The sequence below is a fragment of the Pseudorasbora parva genome, chromosome 23, assembly GCF_024679245.1.
Source record: "Pseudorasbora parva isolate DD20220531a chromosome 23, ASM2467924v1, whole genome shotgun sequence".
NCBI lineage: Eukaryota > Metazoa > Chordata > Actinopteri > Cypriniformes > Gobionidae > Pseudorasbora > Pseudorasbora parva.
Genome location: NC_090194.1, coordinates 5,545,897 through 5,565,443, shown reverse-complemented (window position 1 = coordinate 5,565,443; position 19,547 = coordinate 5,545,897). Strand labels below are relative to the sequence as shown.

Below are 19,547 nucleotides of genomic sequence, written 5' to 3'. Positions count from 1 at the left end.
TGATGTACACAAACAAATGATTAAACATCACCAAAAATAAACAGAAGCATCCTGGAATAGTTCTGAATCCAAGATAGCATAACATCATGCTCTCAAACGCTTTCTTTCGAGATCTTACGGTTCTATACTGTTCATACCTGTTTCTCTTCTCAACCTCTGCCACCAGCTCATCGGTGGAAAACTGGCCCCGCACAACCAGGATCAGGTTCTTGATGACGTCCTCGGAGCAGTCAACGTCGAGGAGCCCACCGATCACCACTGGCAGACGGCTCGGGTTCACCTACATGTACAAATCAACATTTAGTTTTTGTTCATTACTTGACTACAGAGGCTACGACGAGTAACAAACGGTTTCTCACCTTCTGCACGTAGATTTCGATGTACTTCTGCAGGCTGTTTCGGTACAGGTAGAGGACGAGATCATGGACAAAGTCGAAGCGATCGCACACGATGATGAGAGGCAGCTGGTCAGTGAGTTTAGCTTCCTGTCAGTCAAACGATGGGGAAACGAGAAGATGACATCAGATGTCAGACAGACACAAGGCATGTGTTCAGTAATACAGTCAAATCTGCAAATAACTCCAGGTGATTTATAAAGTTTAAGAGTGACATCAATAAAATGAAATTTAATGCAAAACATACAGTACGAGACTTAATTTGACACAACTTCAAAATGTATATGGATGACAAAGCTTATGAAACAGATTTGACTGTATTTGCTTAAACAATACAACAATGACTGAAAATGATAAGTTCTACAAAAATCTACTAAGTTATTCATGATTTAAAAAAAAAATAGCTCTATAAAAAAACTAAAGAGAAAAAAAACCCGTAATAAGTAATAAAACGAGTTATATAAAAATATTATGAAATAATTCATAATATAATAAAAAAAATGCTTAAGCAATAAAAACATGTTATAAACAAGATTAGAAGGTAACTGAGTAGTCCACAAAATATGTTTTTTAAAGAATTAAGTGGTTAGTGGTCTAAAAAGGAGGTCTATAACTGAACACAGGCTTGAATCATCTCAGGTTGATGTGGCAGCTTTGCTCCCCCTGCTGGCTATAACATGTAACTATTCTTCTGCCACACAGTGCAGTTTACAACACATACTGGATTAATGAACTGGGATTGTACAAACCACTCCACAGAAACATCACAATCGACCTCCACAACCTTCAAAACATGAAGCTTGTCTACAAACATTTACAGAGACCGAAGACTTGCATCAAAGACTATTTTAAACTCAAGCAAGTCTCAAAATCATTCCACAAAACGTGGCTCTCCGGATCCACCCTTTGAAGCTGGCATGGCAGAGTCCAACTGTGAGGTCAAATTTATATGGTCTGACTCTAGTGGAATAGATTCTGAAAAAGACCCAAGGCTTCCATTTCTGCAGAACATGATCACCACAAATCAACCACAGCCAAACACACATCAACACACTACCACAGAACCACAAACTCAATCTCAGCCCGGTCACTCGCTATGATCATCAGGGGAGGACTCGAGTTCAGGCAGTGAAAGGGTTGTTCCCAGCAGTCAATGCTTTTCGAAACCTCCCTGTATGTGCGTCGCACACACCAATCCCAGTATTAATCCTTCAACTGACCATTAGAAGAAAACAAGGGATGACAAAAGAAAAGAGTAGGGAATAAAGTAAAGGGAGTCTTGTAGTACTTAGGATGAATTTACCTGATTCAAGTCCTGACCATCCCAAAAGTACAGGGTAAAGCACAGGAGATAACAACAGCCACCGTGAGGATTAAAGAGTGAGATCAACTCCCTAAAACTAGAAAACTACAGGAACATGGCTGCCTCATCTAAATGGGTTTATTTATTTATTTTTAAAGAGAATACGACACCCTCAAATTTGCAAGATATTAATGCTCAATCTTATTGTGCTTAAGTTTATTTAATTTCATAACATGTCACATGATCCTTTAGAAATCATTCTAATATGATGCTTTACTGCTCAGAAACATTTATGGATATTATCAGTTGAAACAGTTGTGGAAATGTTTTTTTTTAGGATTCTTTGATAAATATTAAGTTTAAAAGAACAGTATTTATCTGAAATAAAAAGCTTTTGTAACATTGTACTACCAATTAAATGTTTTGGATCAGTAATAATTTGATTTTATAATTTTTTTGGGGGAAAGAACTTATAAAAGAAATTATAAAATCATAAATAATATTAATATATTTATTTAGCAGGGGTGCATTAAATTTATCAAGTTACAGTATAGACATTTAGAATGTTGCAAAAGCCTATATATATAAATATTTGTTTATTGTTTGTTCATGTTACTTCACAATTCATTAATTTTAAAAGATACAATTGTGATTTTAAGAAAGTATTAGTAAATGTAGATATAAGTATTTTTCATTGTTAGTTTATGTTAACTAATGTAGTTTTCTACTGCTAACAAATGAAAATATTTGTTACTAAAATATTTTATGTGCTAATCAACATTATTCCACAAATGCTGTTGAAAGAGCTTAATTTCTAAACATTTAGGTTTAAATCTTGTGGCTTGATTTTGTGTATACATGTAATATAAATACTATTTATATTTCAAGCCTCTTACTGTAACCACAATTTGTGTTTAATTCTGTGGAAACTGACATTATGCCACAAATGCTGTTAATAGAATTAACAGAACTAGCATTAAATTCTCCTTTACCATAAAATGCCAAATCAAACACACATTTCCGTTAAAAAAAAAAGTTGATTTTTTGTGCAAATATAAACTGCTTGCCTCTGAAATTGCAAATAGCTTGCACATAAATGAAAAAAGACAGATCAGTAGAAGAGAACAAAACAGGAAATGTAATGAGGGGAAAAGATGGAAAGAGTTTTAACAGATGAGAAACTAGAGAATATAATGTGCTTTTTGCGGTCGGCTATGGATCATTTCTAGACGGGTTTTACTGACAGAGTCTTGGCAGTACCTTGAGAAAGTTCTTGACACGTTCAGGGTCGTAGCAGTTGCTTTCCCGACAGATCCGCTCCACCTCTTTGATTTGGCCCGTCTTGCATGCGGCCTGGATGTATTTGAAATGCACCTCTGGGTCCTGGCTGAAGTTCACAATTGAGCCAAGGAAGTAGAACAGACCTGCATCCAGCACAGAACAATAAATGACGCTTGACTTTTACTAGACAGACGTCTGCTTGCGGTTTGATCTACACATTTTCTATATGCAGATTTTGTGTGATATTTTTATGGTGCCTTTTGTCCTTTCAAATATTTTATGTTCCATAGAGGAAAGTCAAAAGGGTTTGGAACGTCATGAGGGCGAGTAAATGATGACAGGGTGCACTAACCCTTTAAATTACTAATCAGACCTCTACATTTGCATGAGCATTGAATTTCCATAAAAATCTAGCTTCTTGTCAAAAGCACTCTTCTCTTGCTGTCATGTGAAAAGCCTGAGGAATTGTGGGTGGCCGCAGGCCCTGTGCTGCTGTCTGCTGATTGCCAAACCTTTTGTCCTACTTAGCCCAGAACGGAAGGCTACATGCTGCTCCACACACAGAACAAAGCCATTATACGGCCAAGATACCAGTCGAATTGTGTCTGCACTATGAAAGCCAACTAGCAGAGTGACCACGAGTGTTTAGATACAAGTTCAAAGACACTCAAGAGTGATTTTCTGGCACGGCCTGCCAACAGAAGTGCTAGGCCAGCCAGATGTATCAAATGAAACTACATGGGCAATGTAAACTCTAGGTGGGATTCATATTTGGGATTCATGGGTTTATCCAACACTTTTCACTCTTATTGCTTTTGAATGAACTTTACGAACCTTACAGTTGTTTTTGATTATTGGATAAGGATTATTTTTTTTAGATATTCGCTAACCGATTTGTGCATTGAAAAGATTTAAATTAAACTGACTCTAATCGTTTTTGTGCTTTCGGTGGGTGGGGGGGGGACTGTTCAATGGCATTTCTAATGCTGGGACGAGCCAGGATATTGCTTAATATAACTCTGAGTGTGTTCGTATGAAAGAGTCATATATGCCTCGGATGGCTTAAGGGTAAATTATGAGAAAATGTAAATTTTTGGGTGAAATTTTCCTTTATATACAAAATATAAAAATATAAAAAAGAAAAATCTAGAATAATTTCACAAACTTTAACATTCCCTGATATTTCTAGATTCTCCACTCAAAGTGGTTGAACTTTCCTGTGACACCAGATCATAAAACAGAAGTAATGAAGGGATGTTCTTACCCTCAAAACTCTTGAAAGACTCGAAAAGCTCTGTGAGGGACTGGGTAGTCAGCTGCTCGTGATACTTGGAGGCCACCTGGACACAGATCTGCAGGTTCTGCCTGATGTTAGCAGATAGCATGGCTCTCAGACACTCCACAGAGTCCTCCACTGACAGAGAGCCAAAGTAGTTCACCAGCCACTGCAGACATTAACAGAGAAAAATGAAGAGACAGAATTAAAAAAGCTGGACATACTTTTATTCGGCAATAGGGGTGTTGAAATTAATCGTTACATTGTGATGCAGACCTAGACGATTCGGCATCGATGACGTAATAGATTATAATCGATTATAGACTACTGACATTTCTATGACGTCATTCGTCGCATAAGTGCTTCTCGCACATGCAATGGCAGAGGGAGGCAAAACACAAAATTGAGTAGTAAAAATTGCCACAATTTTTACATTTACAGCATGTGCATGCAAGCGTGTTTGGGCACGAGTGTATGCATCTGTGTGCGTACGTGAGTGTGTGTTCTTGCAATTGTGTGCGAGTATGTGTGAGTGTTATTGTAAAAATTGCACCCACCATTTTAACATTTACAGCATGTGCATGCAAGCGTGTTTGCGCACGAGTGTATGCGTCTGTGTGCGTAAGTGAGTGTGTGTTCTCGCCATTGTGTGCAAGTATGTGTGAGTTTTATTGTAACTTAAGTACACTACTTGACGATTTCATGCACTTTTAGTAGCCTATTTACTTTTATTAGTTCTAAATGAGCCTGTCATCTGCGGTGTTCAGACTTAAGTTGTTGGATGTTGGCTATGTTCAGGAAGTTTACTTTTTTGGAGCAGGTCAAATTAAAAAAAGTTCATATATATCTCTGCTTGTATTAATTGATGAAAATGTAGCCATGTTCTGTTATAATGATAATCGAGGATGCTGCGAAACGTGATGCATCATGATATTGAATCAAATCGTTGACAAGATAATCATAATCTTATTGAATCGTGAGACCAGTGACGATTTACACCGCTATTCTGCATGAATAAAGTGTCAACACTTGTTGGGTACCTCCGGGTTGAGCAGGTGCGTGTGTACGACAGCTCGTTTGATGTCGTACAGGTCAGTATAGTGCTCCAAAGCTCTCTGAAGAAGCCCTGCCTTCTCACACAGCTGGGCAATATGGGCACGATCGTAGTTTGTGAACATCTGGTTTCCTAGGATGGCATCTGCAACCTGCAAGAGATCATTGTGCTTGAAAAGAGTAATGCAATGACATTAAGTGTTTCAAGATGCTTTTTAGTATGTTCTTCTGCATTGTGTACCTGTGGTGCATGCATCAGGTTCATCTCCAGCAGACGGGTCTGCAGTGGTCCTTCTGATGGACGGTTGTTTTTCAGAGCATCCAAAAGGAAGGACGTGCACTGCTGCACCAGGTTATATTCCATGAACACGTCAACGATCTGGAAGAAAAACGCAGCTTGTAAGTGAACGTCCTTCCGAGTTCATTAAAGGAACGTTTTTAGAAATAGGGCTTATTCAACCTCTTTCGTACATTTAGATATGTGGGCAAATGCATTTTTGTCTCAGTGCATGCATTGTTTTAGTTTGGCAGGGTCGCCGCTAGCTTAGCTTAGCATAATGAATGGAATCCTATGTTGCCAGCTAGCATGTCCCGACTAAAAGTGATCCCGCCACCCCCCACCTAATTACTTCTTGTGGCCTGCATATTCACAATAAGTACAAATTGCAAGGCAGATTTAGACTAGGCGATTTCCTGGGAAGATATTGGCTTGGAACTATATTGTGGGAAAGCACAGGCGAAGCAGTGCTTCTTTAAAAAGTTAATTTAAAAGAGTCGTAACAAACAGGGAGTTTCTCGAAATCATTTCAAATTCTCCTTTTGTTCCTTTCTTCTCAACCTCCCACTTTCCTCTCCTCTCCTCCTTCATTCCTGACCTGCGTGATGTCAGCCAGCGGTTCCTCGTCCTGAACAAGCATCTGAGCGAACTGCAAACCCTGATCCGGACTGATCCGCATCACATTCCTCAGCAGGAAGATCCAGTCTGGAGTGTAGCCCACCTATAATCACCAAATGAAGTTTTAATGCGTTTTCAAACTTATTTAATTTGAGCCCATATTTCGATTTCAATTCATTCAATTCTCTATTTAGGCTCAAAATAGACTGATCTTCCATCATACCTTTTTGGCGTACAGAACGATCTTAGGGAACTGTCCAGTTTCCGCGAAACACTGAATGACTTTGTTGGGTACGTTGGCCCTCAGATAGACACTGAGAGCAAGAGTGGGGTCCACAGACTTCACCAGGTCACCCAACTCCTCTGAACATTCAAGCTGAAGAGAACAGAATTTCACAAAGGTTAAAAACACATTAAAAGCACAATTTAAGAGTGCGGTGTTGCTCGATTCACATGCATTTGATTCTTAAGAATTGATTCTTTTTTTAAATGAATAACACAAAGGGTTCACAAAATGGTTGACCTCGCTTGTGATTTAGAACTTGAACCATTTTTCAGTTATGTCTGAATGGAAATGAATATGATAAGTATATTTTAGCGTACATGAGTCAGTTTAATGATTGCTAGTTTATAAAACAACATGAATGTGTAAAATATGCATAAATTAATAAAGGTGTTTTATATAACAAATTAATTTTTATTGGATATTGTTTGGGGTTTGTAAGATTTGTTAATGTTGGCTGTATTTAAATATATTTTAAAATGTAATTTACTCTTGTGATGGAAAAACTGAATTTTCAGCATCATTACATCATCACTTCAGTGTCAAATAATCCTTCAGAAATCATTCTTCTGATTTGCTTCTCAAGCAACATTTATTATTATTAGTGTTGAAAAGAGCTGAGTTGCTTAATATGTTTCTTTGTGGTACAGCTTTTGTGTCACACGGACAGTTCAAGAGCACAGCATCTCTGCTATAAATCCTTTGTAACATTATAAAAGTCTTGTAATGTCACTACAAGTTCTTGCTGTAAAATCAATCAAGTATCAATTTCCTTTACAAAAATCCTACTGACACAAAAAGTTTAAACGGTGACATATAAGGCTCAATTGTAAGGTTGAATTGAATGTTGAGGATATCTTTATTTGGTTTAGTGTGCTCATTTATTCCATTAACATGTATTTCAGGACTGAGCAAAGGATCATGGTCCTCGACTCTCCAAATAAACATGGTCGTGGAACAACAAATCACGTCAGTACAATCAATAAACCAAGAGATGTTACTTGTTGAGACTATGAGAAAGAACATTTTTAGTTATTTTGAGTGTGGATTGTAAAAAAACAAGCTGGAATGAATCCCAAGACTTTCCTCTTCTGGGCTTTAGAAGGAAAAAACCCAAACACCCCTCGCCCCACATAACAAACACATGACATCACATCTAAAGCAAACATCTTAGATAACAGACACACACATTCACACACAAACAGCCACTCACAATCAACACAGTCTGTTTTTACACAGACCCATTCTTTGTCACAAAAATATGGAGGCATTCTTTCTGTTTGTGGAAAAGAAAAAAAAAACATGCGAAGAGCACACCCTGTTCCCTGCGCGTCTCACACAAACACATGTACAGAGGAAGAGGCTCTTGTGGGTGTGTGTGGAGATAACCCATCTCCCCTGCGACCTCCTCCACATACCTTGTCCTCCTTCAGCCATTTCTCCAGCAGTTGTTTGCGGCCCTGCTGAAGGACAGGTCTGCACAGCTCCAAAGACTCAAACTTGTTGAGTTGGCCCTGGTCCAGCAGGATTCCGAAATACTGCAGCAGTGGGGACGTCTGGCCAGGCTGGGCCGGGACGCTCTGGAACCGGCGGATGGTGTCAGGGGTGCGAAGTATACCCTGAGATAAAGAAGACATGAAGAGAAGTGGGTCAGCGAGCAAATATAGCAAATGCATGCATATATTATAGCCTAATCATTACAATTGTTGAATCAAGCGAATAGTCTTTTATTATATAAATTATATAACTATATATGTTTAAATACATTAATTTAATTTATAATATTATATAATGACATAATATTATTGTAAGCAAAAATGAAGGAGGCTGCATAAGCCTCCTTCAGATCATAATATTAGGAATGTGTGATACTTAATTTATTTTTAATGAAGTTCCAGCTCACGTGGGGAAGACCATTTGTGTGTTCGCTTCATTTCACTCTGGAATCGTTTGTAAACAAGCCTCAAGTGCTGGATTTGCAGACACAAATGTTGTGCCTTCTATATTGGATCCGACAGGAATGGTGCAACACACATATGTGATCAAAGTTTCTTTTTTATATATGTAATAGTATAAGTCGTGGGGCTGTACTAAACCAAACCTCTTTCTTGATCTGGGCGTGCACACAGTTTGCGCTTATATCAACTGATCCTGCAGGTGCGGGCCATGTAATACAATCGAGGGTGGATGAGAAATAAATAATTGTGAAAGTTGCAGTTGCCGCTTTCAAAATAATCTCTCCCTCATGTGAACTGACACTGGGGCACAGATATGACAGCGGAGCTGAAGCTAATTAAATATGCAAATCTTCTCCAATCCTAGCCGTGGGCTTACTTCCAAGTCTCCAGTGCGGCAACGCCCATCAGAACCCCACGTTCAGAAGAGAGCCTCAAAACCAAGCCTGCAGTATCCCTCTCAGATACTGAAGCTTTCGCGCCTCATTTCTACATTTCCATAACTGTTTATTTCACACAAACATAATTTATTGTTCTGCATCTGCGAGAGTGTGGGCGGGCTTTCAATATCGCAGCAGTACTTCCTGCTCTCTACTGCGCATCTCCTATCCCGAAATCTCTACTGCGCAGACTCGGTCCCAAGATGTCAGCGCTGTGCAGGCCGCCTCAAAAGCTTTAAATCTGGCAAGCGGAAACGGATGATGTCTAGTCGTCCATATTTTTTTACGGTCAATGCTCAAAACCAGGATAGAAAATAGCCTATTACTTATTAATGATGTTTTTGAATGTAAAAACCACACAAACATCATTAGTTGACCTCAGACAACAGTATGAAATGAAAAAAAGCCACCTTTAACATATAGTTATATAATTAATAAATTAATAATATAATTAATAATACTAAGAACAACAAAGTATACATTTAATAATAACAAACAAATAAATAAACAAGTTAATTATTTATATTTAATTTATATTATGATGACATTATTATTAAATAATATTTTACAAGAATATTCAGCTCTCCTCACCTTAGGAGCGTTAGCAGCCACTTTAGCAGCCTCTGAGTAGCTCCCTGCAGCAAAAAGGTTGTTAAACTTGCGGGCGAACAGCTCTTCTGCTCCTGCCAGATTATTCCGGACCGCCATTCTCAAAGCCAGGTCTGGATTCTGCAGCACATTGGTGATGTACTGGATGATGTTCTCCTCCTCAACACACACTGACAACACCTAAGAAAACATACACACAATAAAGTAACAGAGTGTGTTATTTATATTTGCAATTAGTAATTTTCATTTGCACGGATGTACAGTAAGGTGAGACAATCTTTTAGACCACATTTCTGGTACATATAGAGAAACGGACCAGGAAAAGATAAGAATTTACAACACTAACACATGTAATACTGAGACACGCTCTAATTTGTCATTATTTTTATGATGTTTATTTTGTTTGTTTCTGCCAAAAGCTTTAATCCACTTTCAATTTCTTCATTAATAACAATAACAATAGTAACAAAATGTTACATTTTCCCTATTTTAAATTATATTTGTCAAATTTTCTCAACAGAGTTTATAATCCAGCACCAGGAAGGAAGAACAAACAGGAAGTTCAGGGACATTCCCAGTTCCCAAACTGTTTGTACCTCTAAACATTTCAATTCTAACAATTAACAACTATAATATTTTAAGCCTTATAGTGTTATTCCTATAAATAAATAAAAACTTATAGTGTCGAATTACATCAGGTTTCTATAAAGAGCAGACTTTTGACAGTTATCAAACTCACTGCAATATTGCAAACTTGACCATTTTTATTCAGGTCATGTTTACCTGCATAAAAGCAGCTGGAAAATCCATCACACACACACAGAGCACAACTGATCTGTTGTGTAATATCCCCTTTCAATGACCCTTAATGAGAAAACATAACACCTCTTATCAGCTGACCTCCTTGCACTGAAGCAAAGGTGCATACTGATGCTCGTCTCGAGTATGTAACCCAATCAGATGCAGGAGTGCATTGAGACGTGGAGGGAGTCTTCTTTCAACCAAGTAACTACTTTGATCAAGCGTCTTATATCTTTTTTTTCCCGAATAAAACATGCTACTAATAAAAAAACCTCTAAGAATTACTGACCAGCCAGGTGGTTGTTTGAGAGACGCTAATAAAGTTTGACATTATTACTGTAGCTGTTTGGCACACGACACATTAAAGTTGCCAAAATCCCATCAAAGCACAACATTCAGCCATATTTCAGTACAGTACTGAAAGGACAATTCCTTTAGCTACTGTACTAGGTTAAAACAGTGACATAGACGCCAGTAAAACAGATTTATGGTGTTTAATGCAAAACTATACTTGCATGAACACAGATTAGACTAGACAAGTGAGGGCAAGTTTTTTAATTAATTCTAGACAAATTTTAAATTAATCTGTCCAGGACTATTTCCCCGTGAACAAAAAGGTGTTATAGTGCGCACTGTATATCTGCTGCATGTCGTAAGTGTTTGTACGCTACTCTGTGTTCTAGATCAGCATCAGCAGGTCAAAGTCACAGCCGTTATTCTGCATGGATGCACATCACTCTCTGCCTAAACCCGCACGGTCCACCCCCAACAATATGGGTCAGCTCACCCAGAGATGGAGGGAGGCAGAGACACTAAAGAGAGGAGTAAAAATAGAGCAGCTCATTGTGTCTATCAGCTTTCCTCCACAAAGAGGCAGTGAGAGAGAAAGAAAAGGAGAGGGCAAGTGAATGAGAGATTACATTTGTGTGTGTGTGCGTGCGTGTGCGCACGATAGACAGAGGCTGCAGTGGCCAACAGGGAAGAACGCTGCATTGACGTCAATAAAAGCCCAAGGCCTGAGGAGATGATAATAGTAATAATGAGTGATTCCTGATGAGGAGGCCAAACTCAAACATCTGCACGGAGGACATCCCAGTATCTCTGTTCTCAAACGAACAAGATATCCATTTCAGTTTGCTTAATATACACAAAACTCACATTACATCGTTTTGAATTATTTAATATAATATTAATAATAATAATATATTTTATTTGTAACTCGCACATTTTATATTATATATATATATATATATATATATATATATATATATATATATATATATATATAGTTTATATACTTTCTGATGAGGATGATTATAATTATAAAAAATATATATATTTCTATTCTAAATCCTTTTCTATTTTTTGGCATAATAAACAAATCAATAAATGAACAATACCAACAACAATCATTGTGTATTCATAATGCCAAAACGAAGAAACCTGTATTATTCATCATTGTTCATACTATTAATAAGCATAAATATTTAAAAATTTAATTGTATAATGCTGTAACGCAGGAAAATGGGTAGTGAGCGCAAAAAAAAAATTCTATTACATAAAATATTTATTTTCCAGACATTTCTAGCAGCTAAAGTTGACAGACCAGACATTTGACTTATTGAGAGTCATGCTACAATAGTCCAATTCAGTACTACAGTGTAGTAGGCATAAATGAAGGAAAAGGGAGGGCAACACGTGATGTCACAGAAGCTGATGCATTCTCCCTACGCACACTGTTATTGGCGGTCAGGTTCCGCCTCTGTTAACGCAAAAGGATTTAGGACGCCAGTCAATGCCTCCCACGGCAAGATCACATGATAACTGCCACTTTTTTTTCTCTCTCTCTCTCAGCCTGTCTCCCTCTTGCATTCTCCGCAGCTATTTTCAGTGAAGGCTCTCTCTCTCAAGGTCACCCCGCTCACGAGTGCAGACACAGCTGGTTAGAACCTGACTTTTCATCACCCAGCAGTGCTGAGAGGTGCAGAGGACAGGAAGATGGAGAATGCCAGTATGAGCAGGGGAAACGGAGACAGGAAGAGAGATCTGCATACCTTTTCCTTTACCTAAACTTAAATAAATCATATTCAGATAATTATTCCAGTGTGAAATTCACTCTAACGAATCCATCCATAATGCGCTAGACTGCTAACCCTAACATGTTAAATAATAGATAAACTTATTGTAACCCAATTACATAACGCTCTAAAAAATAACAACTGTAAGCTAAAACAACACACAACCCTTCAGTCTATTCGCCGAACAATGCACTAACTGTATGCCGTTCACCTTTGTTATGTTGTGCATGGCATTGTTGGTTGACCCAGGTGGAGGTTCTGTATTATTGAAAAAGGTAACAGTGCTCTTCAGGTTCAGCGTCACACAGTTTGGATTGGCTTTCTGTCAACTGCTGCATAATTTAAGACTTTCTCCAGCATGGCTGGAAAATTATTTACCCGTTCATGGGATCCATTAACAAGCTCATAATGGAGCATTGTGACCAAGGAGAGCCTTTGGACAGGAGTGTCGACTCACCTGAGAGATACTGAACACCGGAGTATTTATTAACGTTCTGGGATTTGGAACGGGGGGAGAAATGTATGTGTTCTGACCTAATTTATAACATCATGATGCTTCTAATAACTATGGTGTCCTCGATCTGCAAGTTAAGAGAAAATTTCCGGATGGTGAAATACTTTGAGCTAGGGAATGAAAAAAGATAGAGGGAAACATGTAGAGGGAGGATGGGTGGTTTCCGTGTCTCAGTAAGACAGGGTATTAAATGTTCTGCCTCTGGGGTAATCAGCTGAGTTGTGTCCTCCTTACGTTCCGTCTGACAGAGCGGAGATCCGACCAAACGCACACAGAGCAGGATCAAAGTGACACAGCTGCTAGAAATTTGAAATACTGACACTAATTACAGCTGAAGCGTGTCATTTTATCAACTCTAATATACTTCCTCCTTAACCAAATTAATACGCAGAGACAACTAAGCCATTTGAAGGTTGATTTCCCTGAAAATTGTAAACATTATAGTACTTTTATCACTGCTTGGCTTAATTTGCTGGAAGGAGATACAGCAATGCATACATTTTATTCACACTTGGGTTTATCTGACTTAAAGGGTTACTTCAGCGATTAGCATATGGCTTTGTATCAGTAGAAACCCTGGAGAATATTCAAATTATTGTGCTTTCCCCCCTCATATCTCCCTGAGACAAGAGATTTATGCATTTTATTTCTGGAAAAATTCCTCCTATGATGCAAAATGACGATTTTTGCATCATAGGAGGAATGTTTGCCCAGAGGCTAAAGACTTCAGCCAGCAGAGGGAGCTATTTCCGCATGTTTTGAACCTGGGCATGGGGGATGGGAGATTACACTCAGCTCGCAGGGAGAGCTCAGCTTGCAGACAGGATCATTTAAACGGAGCTATGGTGAGCAATGTAAGTCTTTTAACTTCTCAAATTCATTTCTATGAAAGTTAAGCTTGCAAAGGCATGAACTGAAACACGTGCCAGACTGAACTCGCGTTGTGAATGTATGCCGCGAATGTAGTCGCAATTACCTCAGCTCTCATCACTCCTGCAGTCAGTGCTCAGGGCTGTGACACTCGCGCGGTGACTCACTCATTATATTGAACAGACACGTTCAGTTTTTAATTGTAGTGTCTTCTCTAAGTCAGTCACAGTAATGAAGTTAGTGGTGTTGGGAATGGCCTCACAGGGCAGCGAAGCATTCTGGGAATTGTAGTCTTTCATCCCCATGGGACAAAAATACATTTTCTGTCTTTTCTCAGTCTAGAAACCACCAAATTCAAAAATAATTTCACATTTCTACTGCATTGATGACCCAGTTTAAATGCAGATTCATCTTCCCAGCGCTGAAGTACCCCTTTAAAGGTGCAGCACGTACCTGTCCTTTCCTGTTGACGCCGATGATACCAGCGGTAGCTTCGTGGGGTGCAGTCACAAAAATGGTCTCTCCGCTGATTCGGTTCATGTAGATGCAGGTGCCCGTTTCCAGGTCGTACAGATGAATGTAACCATATTTAGTGATGAGAAATACGACGTCCTGTTTGGAGCTGATCTGTGTGGTGAGAAATATGTGGCGTAGCATTAGCATTCAAAACTTTAGGGTCAGTGAGATTTTAATATTTTTTAAGGCTTTTAAATTCATATTGTGATATTTAACCACAAACTGTGGGACAACCAGTTGAGATGGGGGGGGGGGGGGGGGGACGAAGGAAGCAAGGACGGAAGGAAGCAAGGAAGCAAGGAAGGAAGGAAGGAAGGAAGGAAGGAAGGAAGGAAGGAAGGAAGGAAGGAAGGAAGGAAGGAAGGAAGGAAGGAAGGAAGGAAGGAAGGAAGGAAGGAAGGAAGGAAGGAAGGAAGGAAGGAAGGAAGGAAGGAAGGAAGGAAGTTCTCATTTATCTGGAAAAGATCAAGAACACACATACCTGCATGGCCACGGGGAAGTCATTTTGCGCTTCTGGAGGGAAGAATACATCCACAGCTTTCTTTGGGAATGGCTGGTTGCCAGTCGGTGGTGTTCCCACTTCAATAATGTGAAGCTGCATAGTGAATCCTTTAGTCAATTTCATGTGAAGTAATACACACAACTCAAAGTGCTTCAAAAACGATGCAACAGATGTACGTGAGAAATTAAGTGACCATCAATAATTAGCTCTGGAAAGTTGAAAGTAATTCAATTAGGTGAATGTTGTTCAATAATATTAGTAAAATGAACATCTGAAACTAAAACTAGCAAGCTGCATGACCTCTTCCTCAAAAACAGCAGTTAACACCCAAAAAACTGCCTAGACCACTTCCTATTTTTCTTAGACAACGGTGTTAGAAATACTGGTAATTTGGTCATTTATGCATCTTTGCTGAGTAAAATGTTTCTAGTTAATGCAATTGAATGCGCTTGAAGACTTCGGGAAACGCACTTTTCCTCCTGCCTGACCCCGCACAGCGAAACAGAAAAGAGTGGATTCCTCTGCATTTCCCTCCATTTTGAACTGGCCGAAGGCTGCGGCATGACCCTCGATAGGCTGTGACACCTTCCTGTCAACGGAGTACAGCTGCATGGCACCAACAACTCTGTTTTGCTGTAAAAAGAAACAGAATACTTGAGAGATTTGGAAATATGCCTTTGATTTAATATCCAACAGCTGACTGAAAGAAAAACAAAAAAATAAACTAAAATAATAATAAAGTCAAATAGTTAAATTAAAGAAATAATGAAAGAAAACAATCTCTCAATGCAAGCATGTGCATGTCTAGAATAACAATAAACAATTCTAGATCAGAAATCCTGAATGATTATTTAAAATGATTATGACACCTGAGCAGAAATGCCAATGAGCAGCAGCCACTTCTGCTTGGCATCGGTGCGGTAGTTGATGATTTGACAGCCTGCCAGGCTGGAATGTCTATCAAACACTTTGACCGGCTGAGAGTCTCCCTCCATGCTCCAATGATAGACGGCGTTATCGGTCACCAGGGCGACCGTGTTAAGGGAGATCCACTTCCAGAAAGTGACATCATCGGTCATGGTGTGGGCTTTCATCTTGCTCTTCATCTCGATGTTAAAGATCTGAAGGGTTTTGGCAGCTGAGAGGAATAAAGGAGAAACGTCATGTAGAACACATTTTCACTTTTTTACACACATCATAATTTTTTATTAGATTGCAAAGCCATCAGGGTAGAAATATTGTCAGTCATGGCTGGAAGTGCATCAGGCAAGCCCACCATGACAGCTCATTCAGCAGTTAGACAAATGAAGCCAAGCAATCAAAAAGCGAGTGTGGAGAGAATTTGTGAACAGAACACAATTTAGACAACTCAAATTAAACACTAGAGACTGATTTCATCTTAGCACAAGACTTACTGCACACACATTGTGATTGGCGAAATAATGTGTGTTATGGGAAAGGAAAACTTGGCGGCAACTCACCTGATTAACTTCCAACCAATTATTCATAAAAACAAACACTAATCTATGTGATGAATTATTTCCTTCAGGTTCCATTTAATCTGATCATTGTGTACTTATATAATTAAGACAAGGAGATCAGTCAAATGATTTCTATGTCAATGTGAAATGTTTTACTTTTGCAATGTGGTTTTGCTTTTGAGGCAGCCATTTGACCAGGATGTGGTGGCTGAAGTTTTTTTTTTATGTATCATTTTAACTTTTAACATTAATGCAAACCCATGTAAAATGATTGCATTAACTACAGGTAAATTTTAAGGAAGGTTATGCACAACAGCAAATCAAAATTATTTCTACAAATTTGGAACTGGTTAACATTTCCCCAGCCTCTGTGACTCGAAATTAATAATATATAATAATGTAAAAATATATAGAAATTAATAATAATAAAAAAAGAAGGTCAATTTGGAGCTGACTTCAAACAGCTTGCTGTTCAGATCAATTTTTTCAGTGCTGCCAATTCTATAAAGGCCCTGATATACTTCATACGAAATCGAAGAATGAATTGATGTGACGACCATTTAAAAAATAAATAAGCCCGCAACGAAGTTTGTTTCAGGGGTTCAAAACAGCTTGCCTAAGCAAACTTTGCAAGAAAATTTCATACTACCGTTGGTTCATGGAGATTACCATATAAATGAGGTTAGACGTTCACAAGTGAAAACATTAACTCACTGGAGAGCTGCTTTATAGTAGAAAATTAAGTTGTACTTCTGTTTGACACTGTTTTTCATGTTTAATACGCTAAAGCTGCTTGATTTTATAAATAAAAATGACTTTACTAGAGTGCCGTAGAGCTTGTGCAAATATCCACATTGCTATGATCTGATGCTTTTCTTATGTTTTATTAAAATGCTTTTATTTTTTGTTATTGAGAGGAAAGTATCTGGCGAAATAATGTGCATTAATGAAATTTATATTAACATATTAATCTAAAGTTTGCTCTCAGCAGAGTGGCTCACGCATTTCAAACTTAGTTTTACCCCTAAATGAAGAACGAAAAATAAATTCACTGTGAATATATCGGGGCCTTAAGTTGCAAAGCAATGAAGGTAGTGACGGATCTTTTCTTCCACATCAAAGTGAAACAGATTATCGAAAAAGAAAAGTTGGGTTCTATCTATCAGTTGATTGAATTCTGAGATGTGGGCGTTACACTCAAAAACAGTCAAATCTGAATGCAAGCTTGCAAGGACAGCCTATAATTTTAAAAAATCTGGCTTACATCATCAGAGATATCTCTTTCACAGAAAGATCGAATTCAAATCAAGATGGGAAAACAGCATGCACAAATGATTCATTCATAAGTTCGATGGATTTTTAAAATAGATTGATATCATGCCGACTAAATTTTCAGTTGAACAAGTGAGAGATTGCAGAGTGCTGTGAAGCTGATTGCTGCAGAGGTCAGAATTTAGTCTATATGCATCGACGGAAGCAAATTATGTGTATATGATTCCCATAATACAAGCTAACAATCAAATCACATGACAAGGGTGGTAGCATGAGCATTACAGAGTGAGAAAGGGATAGTGGGGATTTAAATCACATTTAAGACTCTCTCAACATAATAAGGGAGCAGGAAACAGCTAAAACTATGGTTACTAAACACCCTAAACAGAAGACGACAACATCTCAATGTAACATGCATGTCAAGGAGCTCAAATCCTGCTTTTGGACATCTAACCTAATACAAAGTTTCATTCCAACTTGGCTCCAACCTGAAAGCTTTAATGAATTGGTTCATATGGTTGATTTAACTCTAATTTAATTATTTTAAGGTCATTAAGAGTCAGTCCTAAAGATCGGCAAATCATTTATATGCAGTGTGAACAAATGGCTAAAAGCAAAACTGTGTAAGTCTAGATCACTTCAGGTTAAATATTGCTCAGGAAATGTGCTGGTGGATTCATACAGGATATTGTGAATCCAAGATGGCCTAATAAAATGTTCTGTAGTAACAAACAAGCAATCGATTTAAAGCTAATCTAATTTTAAACTGCGACTAACTGTTCTGGCTCTCAAATGCAAGCCATCCACTGCTCTTCTTTCCTTTATTGCAAAGGCAAATCAAACAAATTTGAATAACAAATAAACTTTGTTAAAGTACATAAATTACAAATAATAACATGCTAAGAATAAGAGAGACGACTATGAAAGAGCCATTTGCACAGCATGACAAAAGTGCTCTACAGCACTAGGCTTAAAGCTAAACGCTATTGATATTTACTCAAACATCAACCATGACACTGATACAGTGTTAGTCACACAACCTAAACACAAGCTGCATAGTGATTAAAACCTAATGGACTATGAACTACCACAAAAACCATAAAACTATTACTACTACCTTTACCCAGGTTCATTTATATGGACTTGAGACATTTGATGTTAGGATTACATGGTGAGGGTGGAGGAAAGGACTCAATACGGCAAGCATTTAAAAAATATATAATAGTTGGAATTAAACAAAACAGAAAAGCACATGTATGCCCAACAATATTTCAGACCCCAGGAAGAGAAACTGGATTACTTATGACTACAGAAATCAACATGATGTGAAATTCAAGCTATGAATTTTGTGAAAGTCGAATCCTGTTTAGCCGAATTGGGCTAATTATGTGGTATATTGTTGGCTAAACAGTCTTTATCTATGTAAACAATATCAGAGAGATGCCACGACATGTTTGCTTTACATTGCCTATAATGGCTTGCATTTGCATGGGGTCTAAGTCCGAACTTTGAGGCACACCTCTCCAATATTTACAACGGCAATATTGCTGATTCAAACTGCCGTTGTTCTCCACATCTAAATATATTTTAACTTTAAAAGTGTCATATCATAATAAAGCATTTCTATGCGAAATGAACAGGAACAATATTTATGTGTATTCTAAAACATTATTCAATTCATTTTCTAGCTTGAAGTGGAGGCTCTAGAAACACCTACACAAGGTTAAGCAATGAGGTCAAACAACTCTACGTGATGTTCATTTTAGAAACAGGATTATAACTTTCACAAATCATTGTACTAAAATATTAACTCACCGTCTGCATACACATGAGAAAGCAGCAACACAAAAGGAAACAAAACAAAAAGACAAAGCAATTATGGCTGCATGACAAAAATACACAACATATCATGTTACTGTAGGCTAAGATGTAGACTAGACTATAATGAGGAAAATACAAAAAACATTTGCTCCAGAAATTGGTCAAGTATAATTTACACTAAAAACGAACTCTGTTTTAATGA

General features: G+C 38.1%; 1 protein-coding gene across 1 annotated transcript in view; it reads right to left on the bottom strand.

Annotated features, from left to right (window-relative positions):
• cltca (clathrin, heavy chain a (Hc)) overlaps positions 1–19,547 on the bottom strand; it is a 40,899-nt gene that overhangs the window by 8,867 nt on the left and 12,485 nt on the right. Inside the window, exons 3-16 of the mRNA XM_067433200.1 lie at positions 15,641–15,909; positions 15,243–15,404; positions 14,751–14,864; positions 14,207–14,380; positions 9,473–9,670; positions 7,905–8,105; positions 6,427–6,579; positions 6,184–6,306; positions 5,550–5,687; positions 5,296–5,460; positions 4,244–4,424; positions 2,959–3,122; positions 360–485; positions 138–280 (exon numbers count right to left, since the gene is read on the bottom strand). Coding sequence (XP_067289301.1) covers positions 138–280; positions 360–485; positions 2,959–3,122; positions 4,244–4,424; positions 5,296–5,460; positions 5,550–5,687; positions 6,184–6,306; positions 6,427–6,579; positions 7,905–8,105; positions 9,473–9,670; positions 14,207–14,380; positions 14,751–14,864; positions 15,243–15,404; positions 15,641–15,909 — 2,311 coding nt within the window. The remainder of the gene's footprint in view (positions 1–137; positions 281–359; positions 486–2,958; positions 3,123–4,243; positions 4,425–5,295; positions 5,461–5,549; positions 5,688–6,183; positions 6,307–6,426; positions 6,580–7,904; positions 8,106–9,472; positions 9,671–14,206; positions 14,381–14,750; positions 14,865–15,242; positions 15,405–15,640; positions 15,910–19,547) is intronic.